At 38.5% G+C, this 23,783-nt stretch overlaps 1 protein-coding gene across 10 annotated transcripts in view; it reads right to left on the bottom strand.

Annotated features, from left to right (window-relative positions):
* LOC115224244 (recombining binding protein suppressor of hairless) overlaps positions 1 to 23,783 on the bottom strand; it is a 238,572-nt gene that overhangs the window by 10,203 nt on the left and 204,586 nt on the right. For all 10 annotated transcript variants that reach the window (XM_029795046.2, XM_029795043.2, XM_029795044.2 and 7 more), the window contains 9 exons: positions 16,117 to 16,143; positions 14,791 to 14,886; positions 12,399 to 12,564; positions 10,820 to 10,994; positions 9,520 to 9,657; positions 8,536 to 8,648; positions 5,624 to 5,764; positions 5,312 to 5,467; positions 2,832 to 2,935 (listed from right to left, as the gene is read on the bottom strand). In XM_029795046.2, the coding sequence (XP_029650906.1) occupies positions 2,832 to 2,935; positions 5,312 to 5,467; positions 5,624 to 5,764; positions 8,536 to 8,648; positions 9,520 to 9,657; positions 10,820 to 10,994; positions 12,399 to 12,564; positions 14,791 to 14,886; positions 16,117 to 16,143 (1,116 nt within the window). The remainder of the gene's footprint in view (positions 1 to 2,831; positions 2,936 to 5,311; positions 5,468 to 5,623; positions 5,765 to 8,535; positions 8,649 to 9,519; positions 9,658 to 10,819; positions 10,995 to 12,398; positions 12,565 to 14,790; positions 14,887 to 16,116; positions 16,144 to 23,783) is intronic.

Here is a 23,783-nt window from a genome sequence, read left to right as displayed (position 1 = left end):
ACCACTACTACTACTACTTGTAGAGACGCTCATATCCACTTGGAAAGCAGACATGAATCTTTTTCGATACCAGCTGACACAACGCTGTCCCTGGTTCTGACATAAGTTTCCTGTTCTATGGAGACCAAAATGAAAAACTTTTTTATTAAAATATTTCATGTTATTTTATGCTTCAAACACCAGTTTAGCATCCACAGAATACAAATAGGATTTGAATAGACAGAGGTTGGCACAGGGTATTGGGAAAGTGCCTCAATTAAAGCCAGTTTAATCCTTTTGATACCTGAGACTGCCCCTGCTTCTATGATATAAACATTTAATTTTAAAGTGATCTAAATTAAAACTTTCCTTCAAAATTTTCTGTTGATTTATGTTCCAAGCACCAATTTAATAATGACAAAGTTATTTTACATAATTCTTCATTATTTCTGAAAGTAACTGAAACAAAGGCTGTGTGTTTCAACAACAGTTCGTCCCTTAAATTGTATTGTAAATATTTTTTTAAAATTGTTATTCTGAACACCCATCTTTCTTTGGTATGATTTAAATAATGTAGATTTTAGGGTCCAACTGATAACAAAATATTCCAAGATAAAATTCAATATAACAAAGGCAGTAAGCTGGCTTTGTTCACCTTGAGATAAATTGCCAAGTGCAGTAAACCTAGGTTCACTGTAGCATGTGTAGATCAATGATCAATTGATGTGGAATGATGTGACTATTATTTCATTGAGGTCAACATCAAAGTCTAAGTATTTTTCATATAATAACCATTTTTCCATGAGAGCAAGAATAAAGCAAAAACATTAAGTACTTAACAGTAGTTTTGTTCCCCACCTGTTCTAACTTCAAATTCTTTCTGGCTTAATAAAATGCAATAATATACTAACACCATTTTCCCCCCCTAATAAGACTGATAAAGACAGGTCTTATTCCTAGTAGTGCTCATAGCATTAAGCAGATGAGAGATAAACCATTCCCCTGCACAAATCCTGTCTTGTATCCCATTGATGTTGCTTCCAAGTATGAGTTATGGAACACATAAAACTGGGAAAGCTCAGTCATTGAAAGCAAAGTGACTCAGTTTCACTCAGTAAAAGGACGTGGAAGGGGGATCTCCTGAATGCTGCACTCAGCCATCTCCATTTACCTTTTCCCTACATGGACTGGCTTTGCTTCCATCCATCCATCTTCTCTGCCTGCTATTCCTGTGAGGGTAGAGTCCTCAGGCTACCCCTCCACAGGGTCCTAGAAGAAGCAATGTCACTAGACTTTCTGGCTGGATACTCAAACATGAGCAGCTGAGTCTATGGATATAATCCAACCATCTCATTCTTGATTTACCCCAAGATCTCCTGCCAACTGGCTCAACTCAAAGAATCTGTCTTGTGGTTCTTTCCTGTGGCACAGCCATATAACTGGAGGGAGAAGCAGTGACTCAACCTGGCAGGAGTTCCTGATCTCTCATCTATGCACCCTGATCTATGCACCCAGTCAAATAACATTATTCCAGGGAACTTCTTTGTTGGAACTTCTTGCATGGAGAGAAACAAAACTCAATATTTACTCTCCTGTGGAGCTTGGAGTTACTGACCAATCGGAAGGAGGAAACTTATGGAATTTGTTTCTCAGAACAGTACAGACGTACATGCATTAATAATGTTTTGGTACATCATTTTAACGAGCAATTAAATGAATAATAAATGAAGGGTATAAATAACGAAAATGACAAGGACAATGGCCATTGGCATTACAGTCATCATTATCATAATGATGCTTAATTGAGTAGGAAACGAGACACTGAATAATTATTAAAGGAAACATTTCAGAAAAGCAAAGCATCCGATGTGGAGTGCATGAGAGAGACGTGCACTGGTGTGGTCATGTGATGCATACAGACAAGGACAGCTGCATAAAGAAATGCAGAACTGTGGAGGGAACCTGTGGAAGAGATAGACCCAGGAAGACATGGGTTGAGGTGATGAAGCACGATCTTCAGATGTTGGGTCTCATGGAGATGATGACAAGAGATTGAGACCTTTAGTGATTTGCTGTTCTTGAGAAGACATGTCGAGCTAAGTGACATTGTAGTCAGGGTCAGAGCTGGTGACACATAAAAGGCACCTGTGCCAGTGACAGGTTAGAGGCACCTGTGCTGGTGACACATAAAAGGCACGTGTACCAGTGACAGGTTAGAGGCACCTGTGTTGGTGACACATAAAAGGCACCTGTGCCAGTGACAAGTTAGAGGCACCTGGGCTGGTGACACATAAAAGGCACCTGTGCCAGTGGAAGGTTAGAGGCACCTGTGCTGGTGACACATAAAAGGCACCTGTGCTAGCAACAGGTTAGAGGCACCTGTGCTGGTGACACATAAAAGGCACCTGTGCCAGTGACAAGTTAGAGGCACCTGTGCCGGTGACACATAAAAGGCACCTGTGCCGGTGACACATAAAAGGCACCTGTGCTAGCAACAGGTTAGAGGCACCTGTGCTGGTGACACATAAAAGGCACCTGTGCCAGTGACAAGTTAGAGGCACCTGTGCCGGTGACACATAAAAGGCACCTGTGCCGGTGACACATAAAAGGCACCTGTGCCAGTGACAAGTTAGAGGCACCTGTGCTGGTGACACATAAAAGGCACCCGTTACACTCTCAGAGTGGTTATATTCCTCCAGTCATAGAAACAAGCCGAATCAGGCTGGAACTGGGAGTAGTTCTCCAGTTCCAGTTAAACTATCAAACCCAGACCAGCAAGGAAAATGATGATGATGATGATGATGACAAATTAAGAAATGGAACATGAAACTACAAGAAATAAATTAACGAACCTGTACATTGTTTCAGCTTCTACATCACCAAACCATACTTTGAGGATTGGCGTGAAGTTCTCTCCAGTCAATTCCAGCATGGCAACATCTCCACCACCATTTAGCTACAAGAATTCAGAAGAGAGACAAAAAACAAATAAATAAGTAAATTCTTAGATTCTTAGATTCTTCATACAAAGTTTACAAAGGATGGCACATTTAGACACACTGTCTCCTCTTTCTACCTATGCTACCGCTACTATAACAGCTTCTGCTCCTCATAACTATTGGATTAAATACCACTTCTATCCCCATCCCACCCTCCATCCAATACACCTGCCTCTTTTTCTCTCATCACCTGTAATGAGTCTTCATCTCTAACATGCTTCCAATAACAACTATTCACAGATCTCTCTCTCTCTCTCTCTCTCTCTCTCTCTCTCTCTCTCTCTCTCTCTCTCTCTCTCTCTCTCTCTCTCTCATCAACCCCCTGGAATTCAGTTCCCACTCATATTTTTCCTGCAATCAACAACAAAAATAACAACCCAACCCATTTCACAGTGAAGGTCATGGCTACTGGTTAAAACCTGATGACTAAACCATAAACAAGAAAAACACTGGTGGGGGGGAGGGAGCAGGTGTGCACTCATGACCTGTTTGTTTCTATAGCAACACAATATAATCAAAAGCATGTGGCATAAATCATCTGGACCGTGACACACATACACACACAAATACATTTGATCCATGACACATGGTCACATTGTAATATGGACAACTCCTGTATGATTAGTCATTTGACATAAAGCATATAATTAGTAATTAACATACAGCTAACGATCAAGAAAGCTTTTGCACAATTCTTATTTGTCATTAAAGACTAAAAATAATGGAATAATGATATACACTAAAAGGACACATGATGATGATAATGATGATGATGATGATGATGATGGCAATGATGATGGTGGCGATGATGATGATGGCAATGATGGAAGATTCAGAACAGGTACTGAATCTGTGATCCATGGCTTCTATAAAAGAACCGTCCGACCATGACAAAATGTAACTTAACACAAAGGTAGTGTTTAAAAGCCATGACAAGTGTGTGTGTGTGTGTGTGTGTGTGTGTGTGTGTGGTGTGTGTGTGTGTGTGTGTGTGTTTGTGTGTGTGTGTATACTCACACATAAATTTGTTCTCAGAAAAACTTGCTCTACAGCCTCACATCTATTACTCACCCACCCACCCATCTCCAAGATTCCGCATCTCTTCATTCATATCTACCCCGTTACATCTTTCATCTCTTCATCACCTGCACAAACTGCATCATCCATTTCCCTTCACTTCCCCCATTCCGCACTGGACCACCCCCACCACTTCTCTCCCACTCCCCAATACACTCAACCTCCCTACCACTGCCACACTGATAGCCAGCACTCTCAATCCTCTGTGACCAACCCTATTGACACCCAATACCAATTCTTACTTTTACCTCAATGACCACCTACCCTTATCTTTGTCCACCTCTGCTTATTACCAAATCACTCCTCTACTGATTCTACCCCTGAACATTCTTGCCATTTAGCCCTAATCATGGCCAAACAGTGATTCACGGGGGTGCTGCTAACAAAACCTTCAATATTTTTTGTAGTGCAGTGTGCCTGATAATGAGCCACGTCTCATGTGTCCTGCTTTTTAAACAAGGTTGGATATGCCTAGTCTGGCCCCTTCCACCATCTGCTCCATTCAAGACTTGTCTGGCTCTCTAACTCTCTTCTATCCTCCTCCTGGGTCACCTGACCAATGTACATACCCTTGGGTATTGCCTACTCTCTACACTAACACCCCTATACCACCACCCTTATCTACCCATTTCTGACCTTTTCTACTGTCATTGCTTCCTCTCCTATCCTTCCATGGTTTCCACACTGAGTCTCTCCTTTGCTGGCACCAAGAGAATATGCATCCAGTCCACACTGTAAAATGGAAGGGCATCCAGCCATGGAACCCACATTGAATAACATGTACAGGTACCTGGCTTCGAGAGAAGTTTATGAGGATCCTGATAAGAAACAGCTTAAACTATGATGACCCATCAAACCCAGGGAAAGATGAAGTAAAATGATGAAGGTGAATGACTAGAACAAGGATTCTATTACTTAACTAAAAGATATTGTACAACAAAGAAAATTGTGGAGACCAATAATTTGTAGTAGTTGGTGCCACGTAAAAAGCACCCAGTACATTCCGTAAAGTGGTTGGCATTAGGAAGGGCATCTAGCCATAGAAACTGTGCCAAAACAGATGACTGGAGCCTAGTGAAGCCCTCTGGCTTACCAACTCCTGTCAAAGCATCCAAACCATGCCAGTATGAAAAATGGATGTTCAATCATGATGATGATGATGATGATGGAGCATGTTCTCCAGCTACAAATGATACCATAAAAACAACAACAACAACACATAATGTCTCTGTAGAGTAACATAGTCAGGTACTTACATGTAAGCTACTGACGACTGGTACGGGGGTAACAGTGGCCTTAACAGGGCCCATACCTTCAAAGAATGTATACTCTGCTTTATCTGTGCTTATTATTGTCCAAGAGGCACCGTCATTTATCATTTCCTTATTTGGTTCTTTTGGACATGGTGTGGCCTGCAAAAGATGAAAGATGGTAACGTTACAACTTCAACATATTTTATGCCATTAAACATAATAAACAAAAAAACAACCATTTCAGGAAATGTCATTGAGAATCGAGAGGGAGATATTCTCGGTGAGGATTAAAATATTAAGATATAGATAAATTACCTGGAACTGGATAATTCTCTCCTGAGAAAGACAGAGGTACATCCTCTCCGTATCTTTCATGTAAAATGCACATTTGTGCAGCTGAGACACTGGGTCATCTGCATCAAGTAATGCAGTCTGCTTGTCTACTTTACGAATTATCTGAAATAATAAAAGGGAAGGTTCAAGCATCATGATGATGATGATGATGATGATAGATGCAAATAGGCCAGACATCATATTGAAAGACTTCAAACAAAGAACATGCCTCCTCATTGTTATGACTGTCCCAATTGATATAAACGTATCTGTCAAGACCTGCCAAAAACTGAGCAAATATAAAGATCTTGAAATAGAAATTAGCAAAATGTGGAACTTCATGACTAAAACAATAGCTGTTGACATAGGTGCCCAAGGAATGATAGTAAAAGGGGCTGATTGCTACCTAGCTCAGATACCAGGAAACCCCAAAATGGCAGAAATTCAAAAGATAGTGTTCATGGGAACTACCCATATCCTACGCAAAATACTTTCTATGTAATCTCAAGTTTTAAAACATAATTTTCTTATGGTTTCTTAAACATTCTCCAGGACAACACTATGTACAGAACCAAATATATGGCACCCTAGGCATAACACCAACACGAACTTCTAACTTGTTGTCTCTTGAGGTCTCTAAGTGAGATATGGAGCCAACTTGTACAAATGCAAAGCAAAAGTCAAACATAAAATAATAATAATAACGGTGATGATAATAATCTGGAAGTGATGGGAAAATACAGATTACTAAAAGACTAAATTACAAGAATGTGGGCAATGAGGAGAATAACTGCTATCCCAATGGTTGCAGGGGCACTTGGAGCACTAACCACCAATTTCAAGAAATATGTCGGAGAAATTGGAATTGACATGAGGGCAGAGCAGGCTAAAAAAACTGCTCTATAGGGGACAGCTAGGATTTTGTGATAGGTGTTTGGGTGTTGAGTGTCTTCCACGATAAGTTACCATTCAGGTACCGAAGCTTATAGTTTGCAGAAAGCAACCCTATGAGACCTCTGACAACAGATTGCTGTCCGTTCTCACAGAATTAACCAAAGTAAATAAGACCGAAAGCTCTGAGAAGTAAAAATAATAATAATCCTTTCTACTATAAACACAAGGCCTGAAATTTGGGGGAGGGGGTAGTTGATTCCATTGATCCCCAGTGTTTCAGTGGTAGGTATTTCATCAACCCAGAATAGGGGGGGGGGTGAAATTAAATCTCAATACCCATAAGTTGTTTCAACAACAACAATAACAACACAAACATGGTTTTTATAGGATTTAAATTGAGAATGCCAAGGGCTGGAACTAAATATTACAAGGCATTTAGTTCAATATATTAATGTTGCTTACACTCCACTGGTGGTGGTGGTGATGATGTTGGTGATGATGATGATGATGATGATGATGATGATGATGGTGGTGGTGGTGTGGTGGTGGTGGTGGTGGTGGCGGTGGTAGTGATGATGTTGGTGATGATGATGATGATGATGATGATGATGATGGTGGTGGTGGTGGTGGTGATTATTTCTTGTTTATCGAAGCATGAAAGCCAGTAAGACATTCATGCTTGGATAAGCAAGAAATACACCAAGGTTGACTGAATCAACCTTAGTGTATAACAGTGGTGGTGTGAGGAGGGGGAGGGAAGGAGGGAAATAAAAGGCAAAATCAATGGAGGAGGAGGAGGGGGCAGAGAAGGAGGAAGAAGAGGGGGGAGAGAAGGAGGTGGGGGGGGTGATGATTTCCTATTATAAAATGTGAAATGAAAATGTTGTGATGAACTGGATTTCGTTTTGAACTGGATTCGAGACAGCTGTCTCCCTGGAGAGGACACCAGTCCATCGTCGAACCTACACTAATCAAATGACTAACATCAAGCACAGCTGTTTGGTTAAGAGGCTGGCTTTGTGATCGATGTGTGCCACATTGGGAAAGTGTCTTCTTCTATGGCCCCAGGCCTAGCAAAGCCTTGTGAGAGGATTTAGTAAGCGGAAACTGAAAGAAGCCCTTCATGCACACACACACACACACACATATGCATGTCTACAAGAATTTGTGTCTGTGTTTGTGTTTGTCCTCTCCACTGTTTGACAACTGGTGTTGGTTTGTTTACATCCCTGTAACTTAGTGCTTAGCCAAAAGAGATTGATAGAATAAATCCCAGATTTTTAAAAGATAATGAAATACTGGGGATGATTTGTTTGACTAAACTCTTTAAGGTGGTGCCCCAGTATGGCCATAGTCCAATGAATGAAACAAGTAAAAGGTGTGTGTGTGCGTGTGGCCTAGTGGTTAGGGTGTTGCACTCATAATCGCAAGATCGTGGTTTCAATTCCCAGAACGGCAGTGCATTGTGTTCTTAAGCAAAACACTTCTCATTGCTCCAGTCCACTCAGCTGCTTAATGGGCCACCCCCTCTAAGGGACTGGTGTCACATTCAGGGGGAAATGTTGGCCTCTCCACCTAGACAGCAGTGGCGTGGCATCATTTGAAAGTTACAACAATGTGAGGAAGTGCATTGTGACCAGCAGGGTTTAACAACATCTGACAGTCTGGTTGATACAATGTGGTGTGTGTGTGTGTGTGTGTTTGACATCATGATAATTATTAAGTATCACTATCATGCAAGTGATTTTTTTTTTTATTGTTTCCAGTCTTCCATACAAACATGTCTGGTCACGGGGGAATTGGGAACAGGTGAGGGTTGGTGGCAGGAAAGGCGTTTGGTCACTGAAAATCTGCCTCCACAAATTCCATCCGACTCTTGCAAGCATGGAAAAGTAAATGTTGATACAGTGATGATGATAAATATGCACATTCTTCTAAGGAATAGTCTAGAGAAAGGGACAGGGGAGGGGGGAGGGGAGAGAGTGAAATAAAGTATTTACCAATCTCGGAAGAGCCATTCCGGTGACAGAACACACTAGTTTGATGGTGGAGCCATAGTGGATGTAACCATCTCGAACAGTAAATTCCTCTGATTCACTTTCATTGTCATCCACTGAAGAGAAACATTAAAGCAATTATTCACAACAACAACAGCAACACTAAAACAGTGAAGATCAATATTTAGGATAGATTGAAAGGGTTACTGATGATGATGATGATGATGATGATGCATGGGTGCCATTTACATAATAATAATAATAATAATGGTTTCAAATTTTGGCACAAGGCCAGCAATTTCGGGGGTGGGGGTAAATCAATTACATTGATCCCCAGTGTGTAACTGGTACTTATTTCAGTGACTCTAAAAGAATTTAAGGCAAAATTAAACTTCAGCAGTTTAATTCATAGTCATGGCTGTTGCCAGCCTCAAGTAAATGGTATCCACTCCTGGAGTGGTTGGCATTAGGAATGGCACTCAGCCATAGAAAACCATGCCAAATCAGACAGGAACCTGGTGCAGCTCCCTCAGCTTACCAGTTTTCAGTCAAACTGTCCAACCCATGCCAGCATGGAAAGCAGACATTAAATGATGATGATGATGATGATGATGCAGCAGAGGTTGTTGATCAAATGAAGCCCTGTAATACAGCAAGCTTGGCCACCTTTCTACGAGAAGCCAGCCACATGAGGCATGGCTCATCATCAGGTGAGCTGCCCCACCTTTTACTTGTTTCACTTATTAGACTGTGGCCATGCTGGAGCACCACCTAGAAGGATTTTTAGTCAAATGAATCGATCTCAGTACTTTTTTTTTTTTCAAGCCTGGTACTTATTCTATCAATCTCTTTTTCTGAACTGCTAAGTTACAGGGATGCAAACACGCCAACACCAGTTGTCAAGCAGATAAATACACACACACTGAATTTTGGAATTAAAATGAAGAGACATAATAAAAAGCAAAACCTTTAATAAAAACTACTTACAGAGGTGTATTGTAAATGCCCCCCACTGCGTAGAACTGGCATGAAAATTGCCATCTTCTACATGGAGGTATCGTGTGCTGACGGTCTGTGATCGAAGACGGTTGAACAGAGCCACTTTGGTACCGGAAGCAATGCATACTGGGAAGGAAAATAAAATATAAATAAGTATAAGTCTGTGGGGGTCTTTTTTGTTGAGTAGAAATCAGAGCCAAACCAGCTAAAGTTGGTAAGTTTAAACTTTATAAAGATGTAGACTTACATGAGAGACATCGTACCCTTAGAAATTTAAATGAACTCTGGTATAATCAATAATCGTTACGAAATTGATCCAATTTCTGCTGTTTCAATTTATTTTGAAAATAAAGAATTTAGAAAAATAATTTTGTTCTTAAGAAGTTGGCATTTGGAACATAAACATGAAATTTTGAAGGGAATTTTTATTAAACTTAGACCCCTTCAACCTTTTTGGAACCAAATTTCTGTTGAAATCCACTGCATTTTGTTTCAATTAATTTTGAGAATAAAGAAAAATTTAGTCAAATATTTTAGTCATTATTAAGCAGGTGATTAAGGCCATAAACTGGTGGAATCTTTATGGCATCGGATAAAATGCTTAGTGGCATTTTTTCCAGCTCTTTATGGGTTCAAATCCTGCCTTTCATCCTTTCAGGGTCAATAAAATAAAGTACCAGTGAAATACTACTGGGGGTTAATGTAATCAACCTAAACCCTGCTCTCAAAATTGCTGGCCTTGTGCCAAAATCAGAAAGAATTATTAAGCTGGTCTTTGAAATATAAATTAACAAAATTCAGATCATATTAAAAAAGGGAAGTGTCTATCACAGAATAAAGGGTGATCTCAGGAGGGCTGACATCAAAAGGACCAACTTTAATGCCTCAATAAAACACTTGGAATGGATTTGAACTCAAGACTATAGAATTAGAATTTCTACCATTCTATAATTCCTATAATCCCTTTTGGTACTGACCTGTTTGAGACCACCCTTAGTACTATGACACATATTTCTTGTTTTAAATTAAAAATGCTTCATCAAAATTTCATGTTAATTTATGTCTCAAACACCAGATTAATAATGACAAAATTATTTTACCAAATTCTTCAAATTTTCAAAATTAACTTAAACAGAGATTTGCTGACAAAAAGGTTAATATTTAATCGGTCTAAACCAGCAAGAACTAAATCTCTTGGAATATCAAATGCAAAATGGTTTAGAAATAAACAAATGGTCAGTAGCAAAAGAACTGATTTTATTGAGAATGAAGTGTATTGAGTACTCACAATCTGCATTCTTTAAAGACTGTTTCTTTTTTGAAGGTTTTGATATCACTTTGATTCTTTTGCTGTTGAACATACCTATGTCTTGACTATTGCCATAAAACATCTTCACAGACAACATAAAATGCTTTCGTTTATCAGAATCAGATATATACAAAGTTTTAGCAGCACAATAATTCTAGAAAAAGAAAAAAAAGGGAATAAAATAAGATGAGATGACCAAACTCTTGTATAAAAATACTTCCCTGGAATTCTATAAAATAAAAGGAAGAAAATAAGGAAATATAGCCACAAAAGACAGATATATTAAGAGACACGAATAGGCGCAGGAGTGGCTGTGTGGTAAGTAGCTTGCTAACCAACCACATGGTTCCGAGTTCAGTCCCACTGTGTGGCATCTTGGGCAAGTGTCTTCTGCTATAGCCCCGGGCCGACCAATGCCTTGTGAGTGGATTTGGTAGACGGAAACTGAAAGAAGCCTGTCGTATATATGTATATATATATATATATGTGTGTGTGTGTGTATGTCTGTGTTTGTCCCCCTAGCATTGCTTGACAACCGATGCTGGTGTGTTTACACCTCCGTCACTTAGCGGTTCGGCAAAAGAGACCGATAGAATAAGTACCAGGGTCGATTTGCTCGACTAAAGGCGGTGCTCCAGCATGGCCGCAGTCAAACGACTGAAACAAAAGAAAAAAAAAAATCAATGCATTCGTCTCTTTTCAACATCTGCAATTCCATTCTTGGATTGTTTGGAAGTAATTGGTTGAGACGGATTTTCTAAGGCTGGAAGCCATTCCTGTCACCAACCTTCACCTGTTTTTAAATGAGGTAATATTACCTCATGGCATGACATGTTTCCATAAAGATTGGAAATGAAGAACTTCATTTATATCAAGGTGAAACTGGTTTACAAAATTCCTGCAATACCAAAACAGACACACACACACACACACACAAATTTATTATTCTTTGACAAGAATAGTATTGACAGTAACTTCAAAGCTTCGGTCAGCTAAGCCATCCTCCAGTGATTGGTTAACTGGCTGGAACTTTGAAGTCACTCTCATACTATTCTTGTCAAAGAAGACTAAATTTGTTCTCTACCAAATTTATTGTGTAATCCTTCAGTTTAATGTAAAATCCTTTTTATTGTAGCATAAAAACAAACATTAATATAATATATATATATATATATATATATATATAATGGCCTTCCACTCAGTTTTCCATCTACCAAATTCACTCACAAGACATTGGTTGGCCCAGGGCTATAGTAGAAACACCTGCCCAAGGTGCCATGCAGTGGGACTGAACATGAAACCATGTGGTTGTTGAATCAACTTCTTAACCACACAGCTGTGCTTGTGTGTGTGTGTGTTTATATACCTAAGTGTGTGTGCGTGTTTATGTGCTTTTGCATGTGTGTGTAAATGTACACATACATGAGTGCATGTGTTTGTAAGAGCCCATGTCTGAGCATGTGTGTATGCATGCACACACCTACACACACACACACAAGATGATAGAGAAAATCTTTTTCCAAAAATCTAAAAATATTTTAGAAACTGTTTTCCTTACCTTTCCTTCTAAATTCAGCTGAACCATATCCTGATCCGAGTTTCCGATACCCATGAATGCACATACCAAGGATTCTTGTTCTGTGGCACCATCTCTTTCTAACTGCTCTTTTTTCCGCTTCCAACCATTATTAAACAAGTATATACAAGGAGGAGGACAGAAAAATCTACAACAGAAAAACACCAAATACCTGTAATTCTTGTGGGAAGGAAGTTTGTTGTTTTGGTTTTTAATCATGGAAAATATAAGACTACTACCAAAATAACGGTTGCTTATTTTGGTGCAAGACAAACAATTCTGAGGGGAGAGGGAGTCATCGATACCATTGACCCCAACACGAGACCAGTACAATATTTTATCAATCCTGAAAGGAAGATGAAAGGTCAAGCTGACCTTAATGAGATTTGAACCCATGATATAAAGATCCAGAACAAATGTCAGAAAAGTGTTTTCTCTGATGCGCCAACAATTCACTGCCAATAATGGTTTCTTTATTGCCTCCAAAGAATAACCACAAACAATATATAAAAAAGTTATGGTTACAGGAAATTTCACTGTAAACATTTTTGCCATAAGAAAGTGAAATGCAAAAAAAAAAAAAAAAAGGAAAAATTAGCCACTTCCTTAAAATGGCAACTTCATCAGAAAAAGTTATTTTCTTTAAAATGCATTATTTAGTTTACAGTGTGATTGTGTGCCTCCTTTACAACAAAAAAAGTGCTTATGGTGAATTTTCTGAACATGAAAATTTACAAACATTTTCCCAACATTCCAATATTTCTGCCAGGCTGCTGCCTTAAGATTACCAAAATAATACCAGGAAATGTGTAATGTCGAGTGATCAAAGGAGATTGATCAAACTTGACGGAACCCAGTGGCGGAAGGATACATCAAACCATAATTCACTTCAGTTACTTTGGAATAACTGCCTTTTATCTTTACAACATACATCTGTTCTTCTCTTACTGGGTCATACCACCCAGATAATGAGGGATGGTAGGATGGTACTGAAACAAGCTGTATTCAAGACTCCCCTGCCACCATCTTTTACTCAATACTCTTTTATATGAACAGTCAACATTTCCTTTCAGCTTCTCTCTATTTTATGCTTCGTCCATTTAGCCAAAGCACTGACAGTTCTGAGGATAAGCAGGCAACGAGAAATGTTAAATCACAAACCACCACCACCACCACCACCACCACCACCATCATTTTAAATTCCACTTTACCATAGAAGCATAGGAGAAATGTGATTGGCTGAGGCAGATTTTCTGCAGCTGGATGCTCTTCCTGTCATCAATCCTTACCTGTTTCCAAGTAAGGTAATATTTCTCCATGGCCAGACACATTTTTCACAGAATATTGGAAATGAATGATATTTGTTTACAGCAATCAAGTGATGTCAGGACAAGGAAACCCAAACCCAAACCCCCCCACACACACACACACGCGCACACACACACACACACACGCACACACACACACGCGCACACACACACACACGCACACACACACACACACACGCACACACACACACACGCACACACACACACAAGCACACACACACACACACACACACACGCACAGTGGTGATGATGATGATGACAATGGTATACAGAGTGTGCTGGGTGTTCTTTTCTTTTTTGGTGCCACCAGTGCTGGCGAAGTTGCCATGGAACTTGTAGGACACAAAAGAACAGAGGTAAAGGAGAAGTAAGAAAGCTGCCGCTAGAAAGGGGAAGTGTCTGGGAGAGGAAGCACAGGTGTCTAGGAAGAGAGGAAATATATGGTTGAAGGGGACAAGAGAAAGGCAGGGATGAGGGGCTAGAACAAAATCTCCTCACCACTACCTTCCTCATATCAAAAATCGAAATCGATCAACATCAATGGAAATTGTAGCTGTGATGCCAGTGCCAGTGGCACGTAAGAGAACCATCCAAACATGGCCGTTGCCAGTGCCGCCCTGACTGGCCTCCGTGCCGGTGGCAGGTAAAAAGCACCATCCGATTGCGGCCGTTGGCAGCCTCGTCTGGCCTCTGTGCCAGTGGCACGTAAAAAGCACTATCCAATCGTGGCTGTTTGCCAGCCTCGTCTGGCACGTAAAAAGCACCCACAACACTCACGGAGTGGTTGGCGTTAGGAAGGGCATCCAGCTGTAGAAACACTGCCAGATCAGACTGGGCCTGGCGCAGCCTTCTGGCTTCCCAGACCCCAGTTGAACCATCCAACCCATGCTAGCATGGAAAGCAGACACTAAATGATGATGATATCTCTTTTAGCCATCAGTGTGTGTGTCTGTCTGTCTGTATGTATGTATGTATGCACTTATGTATGCATGTAGTTGAGACAATTGGAAGAATGTCATCATAAAAGAGAAATTCTTCATAAATACCTTTTTTCATTTCCATATGACTTTTGGGCAACTTTGGCATGTAATATGACCAATACCTGGTCTCCACGGTCTCGTAGATATTTTCTCATAGCTTCCCTGAAAAATAAAAAAAAGACAGGAACAATAAGCAAATATTCATGTTGATAGTGCTGTGTCATTTTTTTTTTCTTTACAAAATGTAAGATGCCTACAGTTCCGGCATAATTCCTCATGGTATCACCTTTGATATTTTCTAAACTACTGAAGAGGAGTGATTTGTAAGAAGAGCACCACTAATGTAAGACAACATGGTGGAATAATCCTTCTCTCGCCAGCTGTTGTACTGTAAACTTGATTAATGTTCTACCATTTGGCTGTTATGAGCCGAGATCCAGGCAGTGATATAGGCTCCTGCTGAGTTTTGAACCATGGCTCTCAAGGTTTCTCCAACTTAGAACTATGCTATTCTGTATCACCATAAAAGGCATTAACTTTGACCAATCAGCACTAGCTAACCACATTATGGTTGATGCAATGAACTTCAAAGGAAGCATGCAAGTTTTTCTGCCAAATACCTTGGTCAATAGTTCTAGAAACTTTTGCTTAAAGTTATAAAATTCAACCTTAGACCAGCATCACTCAGCATTCCACATGATGTCATTCTACTCGGGTAGATGCTCTTTCTCTCTCTCTCTCTCTCTCTCTCTCTCTCTCTCTCTCTCTCTCTCTCTCTCTCTTTCCTTATTTAACACACGTATTCAACCAAAGAGATCAACTCTGATTTGTGGTGTTGAATTAAGCCCATTGATTACATGCAAGAGTTCTAATTCCTTCTACTTAATTCATCTTCAGTAATTACAAATCACTTTCATAAGCATTATCAATCATGTTATGCCATGGAAGCTTCCTGACTATTATCATATTCAATGTTTCATAAATGTTGCTCCATTCAATTATTTATACATACACAATAAATATGAACAATACAGGTTAATAGATAAAAAGTCAATTAATGTGGTCATTCTTCCCATGCAGCCTACCTAATATTCTGAACTACCAATACATGACTAACCCCCACACTACATACAAAACAGAATTAACTTATTCTGTACAGCTTAATGAGATTAGGCCACTGACAGATGAACCTTAAAGATGAATAAAGTTCTGTGCCTACAAAACGTTATATAGTTAAGCCTATACAGACCTAATGTTACGTATAAAACAAAACAGAACTGAAATTGGTGGGATACAAATTGAAATTTCCCTACATTGAGGCCTCTCATTATTTGGGCTTTCATATAAGCTGTTTAAAAAAATCATTATAAATTAAATTTTTTATAAACCTACCTCGTTAATCTTTGGTCTTGATATTGACTGCAAATGAAATAAGAAAGAAAAAAGAAAAGAAAAATTATTTACAAATAATTCCAAATTTTCAATACTATAAAAGAAAACAAAATATACGTGTTTTATACAAAGCAAAAATAATTTACAGCTCAGAACATCAAGAAATTTCAGAGGCACCGTTGCCAGGCAAAGCGTTTCAGGGGATGTGTCTTGAAATTAAAATGATTTCAACATGGAAGACACAGGTCAGCCATTCAAAAACACACATCTCCATCTCTCTCTCTCTCTTTTTCTCTCTCTCTCTCTCTCTCACTTTCATTTATTCATTCTACACTTTCATTCTTTCTTTCTCTCCTTTCTACATTTAAACCCCTATTTCAATATAGCCTTCTTTCTAGCCCAACTCAAGGTCAAGTACCTTCAGGGAGGGGAAAGGGTACAGGACACTTCATAGACTACCCCCCACCCCACCCCAGCACACTTCATTCTATCCTTCACCTCTACTGACCCTGGTCAAAGCCTGGCTTGTAAATTCAGCCAGTCACAGGTCCCAATTTTCTTTCTTATCTTTACAGTGATGTGCATCTATTTGCTATCGTGTCTAATCCTGCCTGACGAACTGACAACATGTTGCAGAAAATCCAGAGCATACACCAATATATATATATATATATATATATATATATATATATATATATATACATACACACACAATTATGTATGTGTATATATATGTATATGGTGGTGTAATGTAAATCAATGGGGCCTGGTGCAAGCCTCTCAGCTAAGCAGTTCTCAGTCAAACCATCCAACCCATGTCAGCATGGAAGTGGACATTAAACGACAACGATGATGATGATATATATGCATATTTATAGATATGTAAGAATATATATATATATATATATATATATATATAATATATATATATATATATATATGAAATAAAAATTTAAAAGCATTTATTTAGATAACACTTATATACATGTTTATATAATAGATATTTGAAAAATACTTAAATGTAAATGCTTCAAAATAATTATCATTTCATTGGTAATTGAAATTAAAACAAATACTTAAAATGAATGAATGAATACATACATACATATATATGTATATATATGTATATGTATGTATGTATGTATACACATATTGGTTTCAAACTGTAGCACAATGCCAGTAACTTTGGAGGAGTGGGGGTCAATTACAACTGGTCCTTATTTTATTAACCTTGAAAGGATGAAAGGCAAAGTTGACCTCTGCAGAATTTGAACTCAGAACATAAGGACAGGCAAATGATTCTGCCAGCTCACCACCTTTACACATGTACATACCAATATATACACATATATGTCTATTTCAAAATATACAACATATACAAACACGCATGCACACACACACACACGCATGCACACACACACACAACACACGCATGCATGTATATGAGGACAAAAGCATTCCTGGAAACAGATCCATGGACGTGCCATGGACGAAAAGCTACAGACAAGAACTGAACCATGGACTACTACAGATTAGACAGGGTAACATTTTAGCCCCATTGAGTAAGGTGCATCCCCCCCCTGTCTTACGACCCATTATTTACAGCTAAGGTTGCACATAAGCACCTGCATCAATGCGCTTGTTGTGAGGTTTCTCAGAGTTTCAGAGTAGAATCGAACACAGACACACAGACAGATAAGTACATGAGTGAAGGAAATAGTATTCAATGCATGACTTGGATATAAAATATCTGCATTAAGTGATTTAAAAAAACATAAATGGACCACTGCCTTCCTTGGAGAAAATAAAAAGAAAAAAGGGCCGGACCGTTTTTCTTGCATCTTTGAAATTTCATGCAACGCATTTTAAAGTCAAACTTTTAATATACAATACATAAGATAATATAATATAATATATATATATATACACACATTGGGAAAAGAAAGAGAGAGAAAGGAATTGTATATATATATATATATATATAGGTAAACAGTAAAATTAATTACAGACATGGACAAGAACATGAAACACCACAGAGACGACACAAGAACCACAGGACGGGACATTCGAAGCCCTCAGTCATCAGTCAAGAACCAGATCATCTTAGCAATTTCGGCTGATTAATCTTGAATATATATATGCACAGACACATACATACAGACACACACACGGAGATAAATAGATAGATAGACATAGATATTACTGCATCAACAACACTCCTGGATGTTGTTATACACCACTGGTCACAATGTGCTTCCCTGCATTGTTGTAACTTTCAAACCTATGGGTAGGTTGGCAGGCTACTACATATATACATATACATCATACATACATATATATATATATATATATATATATATAATATATATATATATATATATATATATATATATATATATATATAATATATACACACATATACATACATACATACAGGCTACTACATTTATATATATATATAAACATTATCATCAGTTAACATCTATTTTCCATGTTGGCATTGGAGATACAGATATTCATATAGACAGACAGACAGATAGATAAATACACATGTATCAACATGTGTCTGAGTGCATGTTTGTACATAAATTCATACATAAATACATACATACATACATATATATTATATATATATATATATATATATATATATATATATATATATATATCTATATATATATATATATATACGTATGTATGTATGGCTGATCTTAGCCATATGCATGTATCTATCTATCTTTATACAAGCATTGAAGTGTGCAGCTATGCACATGTTAATGAGTGCACACATGACAGACAATATGCACGTAGCTGTTTATATAAGCATATCTACACAGAAGATGACGTCTCTGATGCTATGTTACTCGCTTATTGTCACAGCCAATGAACTTCGAAGCAGACACTCTATTATCAGCATCATTATTATCAAATAAAAGAAATCATCATCATTATTATTATTATTATTATTATCATTATTATTATTATTATCATTATTATTATCATTATCATTATTATTATTATTACTATTATTATCATTATTATTATTATTACTATTATTATTATTATTATTATTATTAACTCTCAAAAGCACTTAGAGCTCTCAGATGCATTAACTCAGACTCCCCCACGATTAATCCAGATTGTGATTTGTTTTTTTCTAAACAGTAACGGTCAGCATTACTTAATCAGATCAGGTTTTACACACACACACACACACACAACGGATGCAGGCATGTATACACACACACATTTCTATCTATCTATATTAATGTTTTTATGTTCAGTTATGATAAAAACAATTTTACATTAATCGGATGGGTTACACTATACTTTTGTAGAGTACAAATTTATTATTCTTATACAAGAATGCTGTTGATAGTGACTTCGAAGTTTTGGCCAGCTAAGCCATCATCAGACAGTGACGCATTAGATTTAGTCTTGCCTATATATATATATATATATATATATATATGATATATATAAGGGCATCCAGCTGTAGAAACACTGCTAGATCATACTGGAGCCTGGTGCAGCCTCCTGGCTTCCCAGACCCCAGTCGAACCGTCCAACCCATGCTTGCACAGAAAATGGACGTTAAACGATGATGATGATGATATATATATATATATATATATATATACCGGAGTAAGCACATGAATGTGAAACAAGGTGGTAAAAAAAGTACTCGAATACCGGAGGTAGATTAATATGCTTTATTAAAAAAGCTGCAAAGACATCACAAAAACTGTTTCTCAGAGTTCCACGTTTCCATTCGTCAAACTGTCTGATGAATGGGAACGTAAAACTCTGAGTAACAGTTTTTGTGATGTCTTTGCAGCTTTTTTAATAAAGCATATATATATATATATATTAATAGTAATGGTAAGACAACAAAAGAATGAAAGAGACTTCGGTATTGTGTAAATAGAGGAATCTTTCTGTAATATAATATGTGACAATTATTGGGCTGCCATAATAAGACTCCGAGTTTCGGATGTCGGGGCGGAAACCTGCTCCGGCATCTCGTCAGTTATGGAGGCAATCAACAACAAAAAAGAAAATCTGCGATAATTGATGAGATGTTGGAGCAGGTTTCCACCCCGACATCCAAAACTTGGAGTCTTATTATGCCAACTGAATAATTGTCACATATTATATATCTATATAGTTACATGCACACATAAATACCTATGGTGGCTGTCAGCAATGCCTGTGATGAAATGGCTGGCACAACACTGCTAAGACTCTCACCCCCCCCCCCACACACACACACACAAGACTAAGTAATCCCAAAAGAAAAAAGACCAAGATTTCCAGCTTTGCAATAAGACGGGTGTTATTTTGGAATTTCCTTCTCCTAGCGAGAAGTTTAAACAAAGACCGGGAGTCTCTCACTCCCAGCTGTTGGACGACGGATGAACTGAATTTAGTCTTGGTGGTGCTGGTAACATGTGACCCAGTACAACCTGTTGCATGGTCGAGTCGTCAACAACAAAACTGACAACCCTACTGAGCCAGCTTTTAGGGTCCACCCTGCAAGATGAAACATATATATACACACACACATTTGTATATCATCATCATCATCATCATCATCATTTAGCGTCCGTTTTCCATGCTAGCATGGGTTGGACGGTTCAACTGGGGTCTGGGGAGCCCGAAGGCTGCACCAGGCCAGTCAGATCTGGCAGTGTTTCTACAGCTGGATGCCCTTCCTAACGCCAACCACTCCGATATATATATAAAACTAAGAGGGATTTTTTGTTGTGAAATGTCAGCAGCTTGACAGAATTTTCAGAACTGGTGAGGTTTTTGTTAAATAAATCTTCTCTGGATACTTTCGGTCCTTCTAGTTGCATCAGATCCAATATAAAGACAATGCACACACACACACGCACACACATTTTGTTACAATTCACTAGATCGACATGTTTGAAGATATAAACATATACATACATACACATATATATATATATATATATATATATATATATATATATATTATATATATATATATATAGGTGAATGTATACAAAGAGGAAAACAGAACACATAACATGAGTCTACCTACACACGCACACATACGATTCTCTTATTCTCGTTTACTTACTGACAAAAAATTAATAGGAAGTGACTTGTCACTCATATGTGCAGTTTTAATGTGTGAGTAAAGTGTGTGCGTGCGTGTGTGTCTGTACATACACACACACACACACACACAGATAGGTAGGTAGGTAGGTAGGTAGCTAGCTAGCTACCTACCTACTTACCTGCCTATCTATCTATCTATCTATCTCTGTATCTGCCTATCTATCTATATATCTATCTATCTAGCTAGCTAGCTAGATAGACAGATAGATAGATGTGCATACATGTGTGTGTGTGTGTGATAGATGTGCATACATGTGTGTGTGTGTGTGTGAGAGAGAGAGAGAGAGTAGACCTACTTCTTAACCAGTGGTTTTGGTTTCAGTCCCACTACACACCATCTTCGTCAAGTCTCAAATGAAGTGATTGCAGAACAACAGGAGATGAAGTGGTTTGCTCAGGAACACAACACACCACCCAATCTAGGAATTGAAACCACAATCTCGCAGTCATGAGTGCAACATCCTAACCACTAGACCATGTGTCCTCATATATTATAATAATGATAATAATAATAATAATCCTTTCTATTATAGACACAAGGTCTGAAATTTGGAGGAGGGGAATAGTTGATTACATTGACCCCAGCATGCAACTGGTATCTAATTTATCGACCCTGAGAGTATGAAAGGCAAAGTCAGCCTCAGCAGAACTTGAACTCAGAACATAGCAATGGGCTAAATACCACAAAGCATTTCGTCCAGTGCGCTAACGATTCTGCCATATCACCTCATTATTATTATAATAATAATAATAATAATAATAATAACAATAATAATAATAGTAATAATAATAATATTACGTGATCGCTACCAACGTCGCTTCACTGGCACCTGTGCCGGTGGCACGTGTAAAAAGATTCAAGCGAGGTCATTGCCAGTACCGCCTGACTGGCCCCCGTGTCTGTGGCACGTAAAAAGCACCCACTGCACTCTCGGAGTGGTTGGCATTAGGAAGGGCATCCAGCTGTAGAAACTCTGCCAGATCAAGATTGGAGCCTGATGCAGCCATCTGGTTTGCCAGCCCTCAGTCAAAATCGTCCAACCCATGCTAGCATGGAAAGCGGACGTTAAACAACGATGATGATGATAATGAGAAGACTGTGTAGAAATGGCAAAGCGTGGCATAAAAGAGTGTGTGAGAAGCAACGCAGAAAGACTGATTCCAGCTGCCAGACGAGAAGGGAGATGGCATTGGAATACAGGTGAAAGAAGAAGAGTAGAAACACCTGGGGAAAAGAAGTACACGGTCAGCATCTCGTACAAATGCAGGACATCATAGCAGAGGATTCTTGGTTATGGCTGGAGAATGGAGACCTTAAAAAAGAAATGGGGGGCACTCATAACAGATGCTCAAAGCCAGTCGTTGTGGATGAATAACATTCAGGCCAAAATAGACAAATCCGTGAAAAGTGCAAAGTGCAGAGAATGTGGGAAAGCGGAATCTGTTATGCACATAATAAGGTCTTGTAGTCCTTTGTTGCAGAAGGAATATAGACACAGACACGACTGTGTGGCCAACGAACTACAATGGAATATATTAGAGCCAAGAGGATTTGAAATAGGAAGAAAATGGTAAGAACATCAACCAGAAAGTGTAATAGAGAAGGACCCGTGTAAGGTTTTATGGGATTTTAATGCACAGACTGATTGCAAAATCCATGCCAGGTGACCAGATATTATGGTTCTGCACAGGGGGGGGGAGTGCATTATTTTAGATGTAACTATATCTGCAGGCATGACTGTAGGGGGTCAAAGAGCAGGATTTGGTAAGGGGAATATGACAAGTGGAGGGTTTCTATGAAAGTGATCCCAGTTTTTGTCAGTGCCCTAATCTCCCGCTGCCAACAGACTTGACAGTTTCCTAATTGCGATTGGTGTAAGAGTTGCATGAATTCAGAAATCTGCTCTACTGGGAACAGTGAGAATTCTAAGATAGATCGTTGATATCTAAGGAAACTGGTTGTGAACCGAATATGAAGGACATCGATTCCGAATGTAAAACGTTTGTGCACAGCAGGAATAATAATGATGATGATGATGATGATGAGATTACCATGTCGTGCACATATGGTTGTGATGCAAGTGCCTGGTATACTTTTATCAGATGGGTAGTCATGATGGGTATACTGGGCTTTGTATATTTTACCCCAGTGTCACTTTGATGGCATGCACTGCTCTCTCACACAACAACAACAACAACAACAATAATAAATAATAATAATAATAATAATAATAATAATAATATAATAATAATAATAATAATAATAATAATCTCGAGAAGTACGTGGAAGAAATAGGGGCTGCAATAAGGGTGGAGCACTTGCAGAAAACAGCACTGCTTGGAACCACTTGAATTCTCCAGAAGGTGCTCGAAAAATAAGAAAATGAGAGGTGTGAACAGCTGACACCATAGTACATCCCCAGCATTACAAGCTGTGCAAAGGCAATGATAATAATAATAATAAAAATAGTATGTATGTATGTATGCAGGTGTGTATATATATATAAAATTTTTTC

The sequence above is a fragment of the Octopus sinensis genome, linkage group LG25, assembly GCF_006345805.1.
Source record: "Octopus sinensis linkage group LG25, ASM634580v1, whole genome shotgun sequence".
Lineage (NCBI taxonomy): Eukaryota > Metazoa > Mollusca > Cephalopoda > Octopoda > Octopodidae > Octopus > Octopus sinensis.
This window is presented reverse-complemented; position numbering and strand designations above follow the sequence as displayed.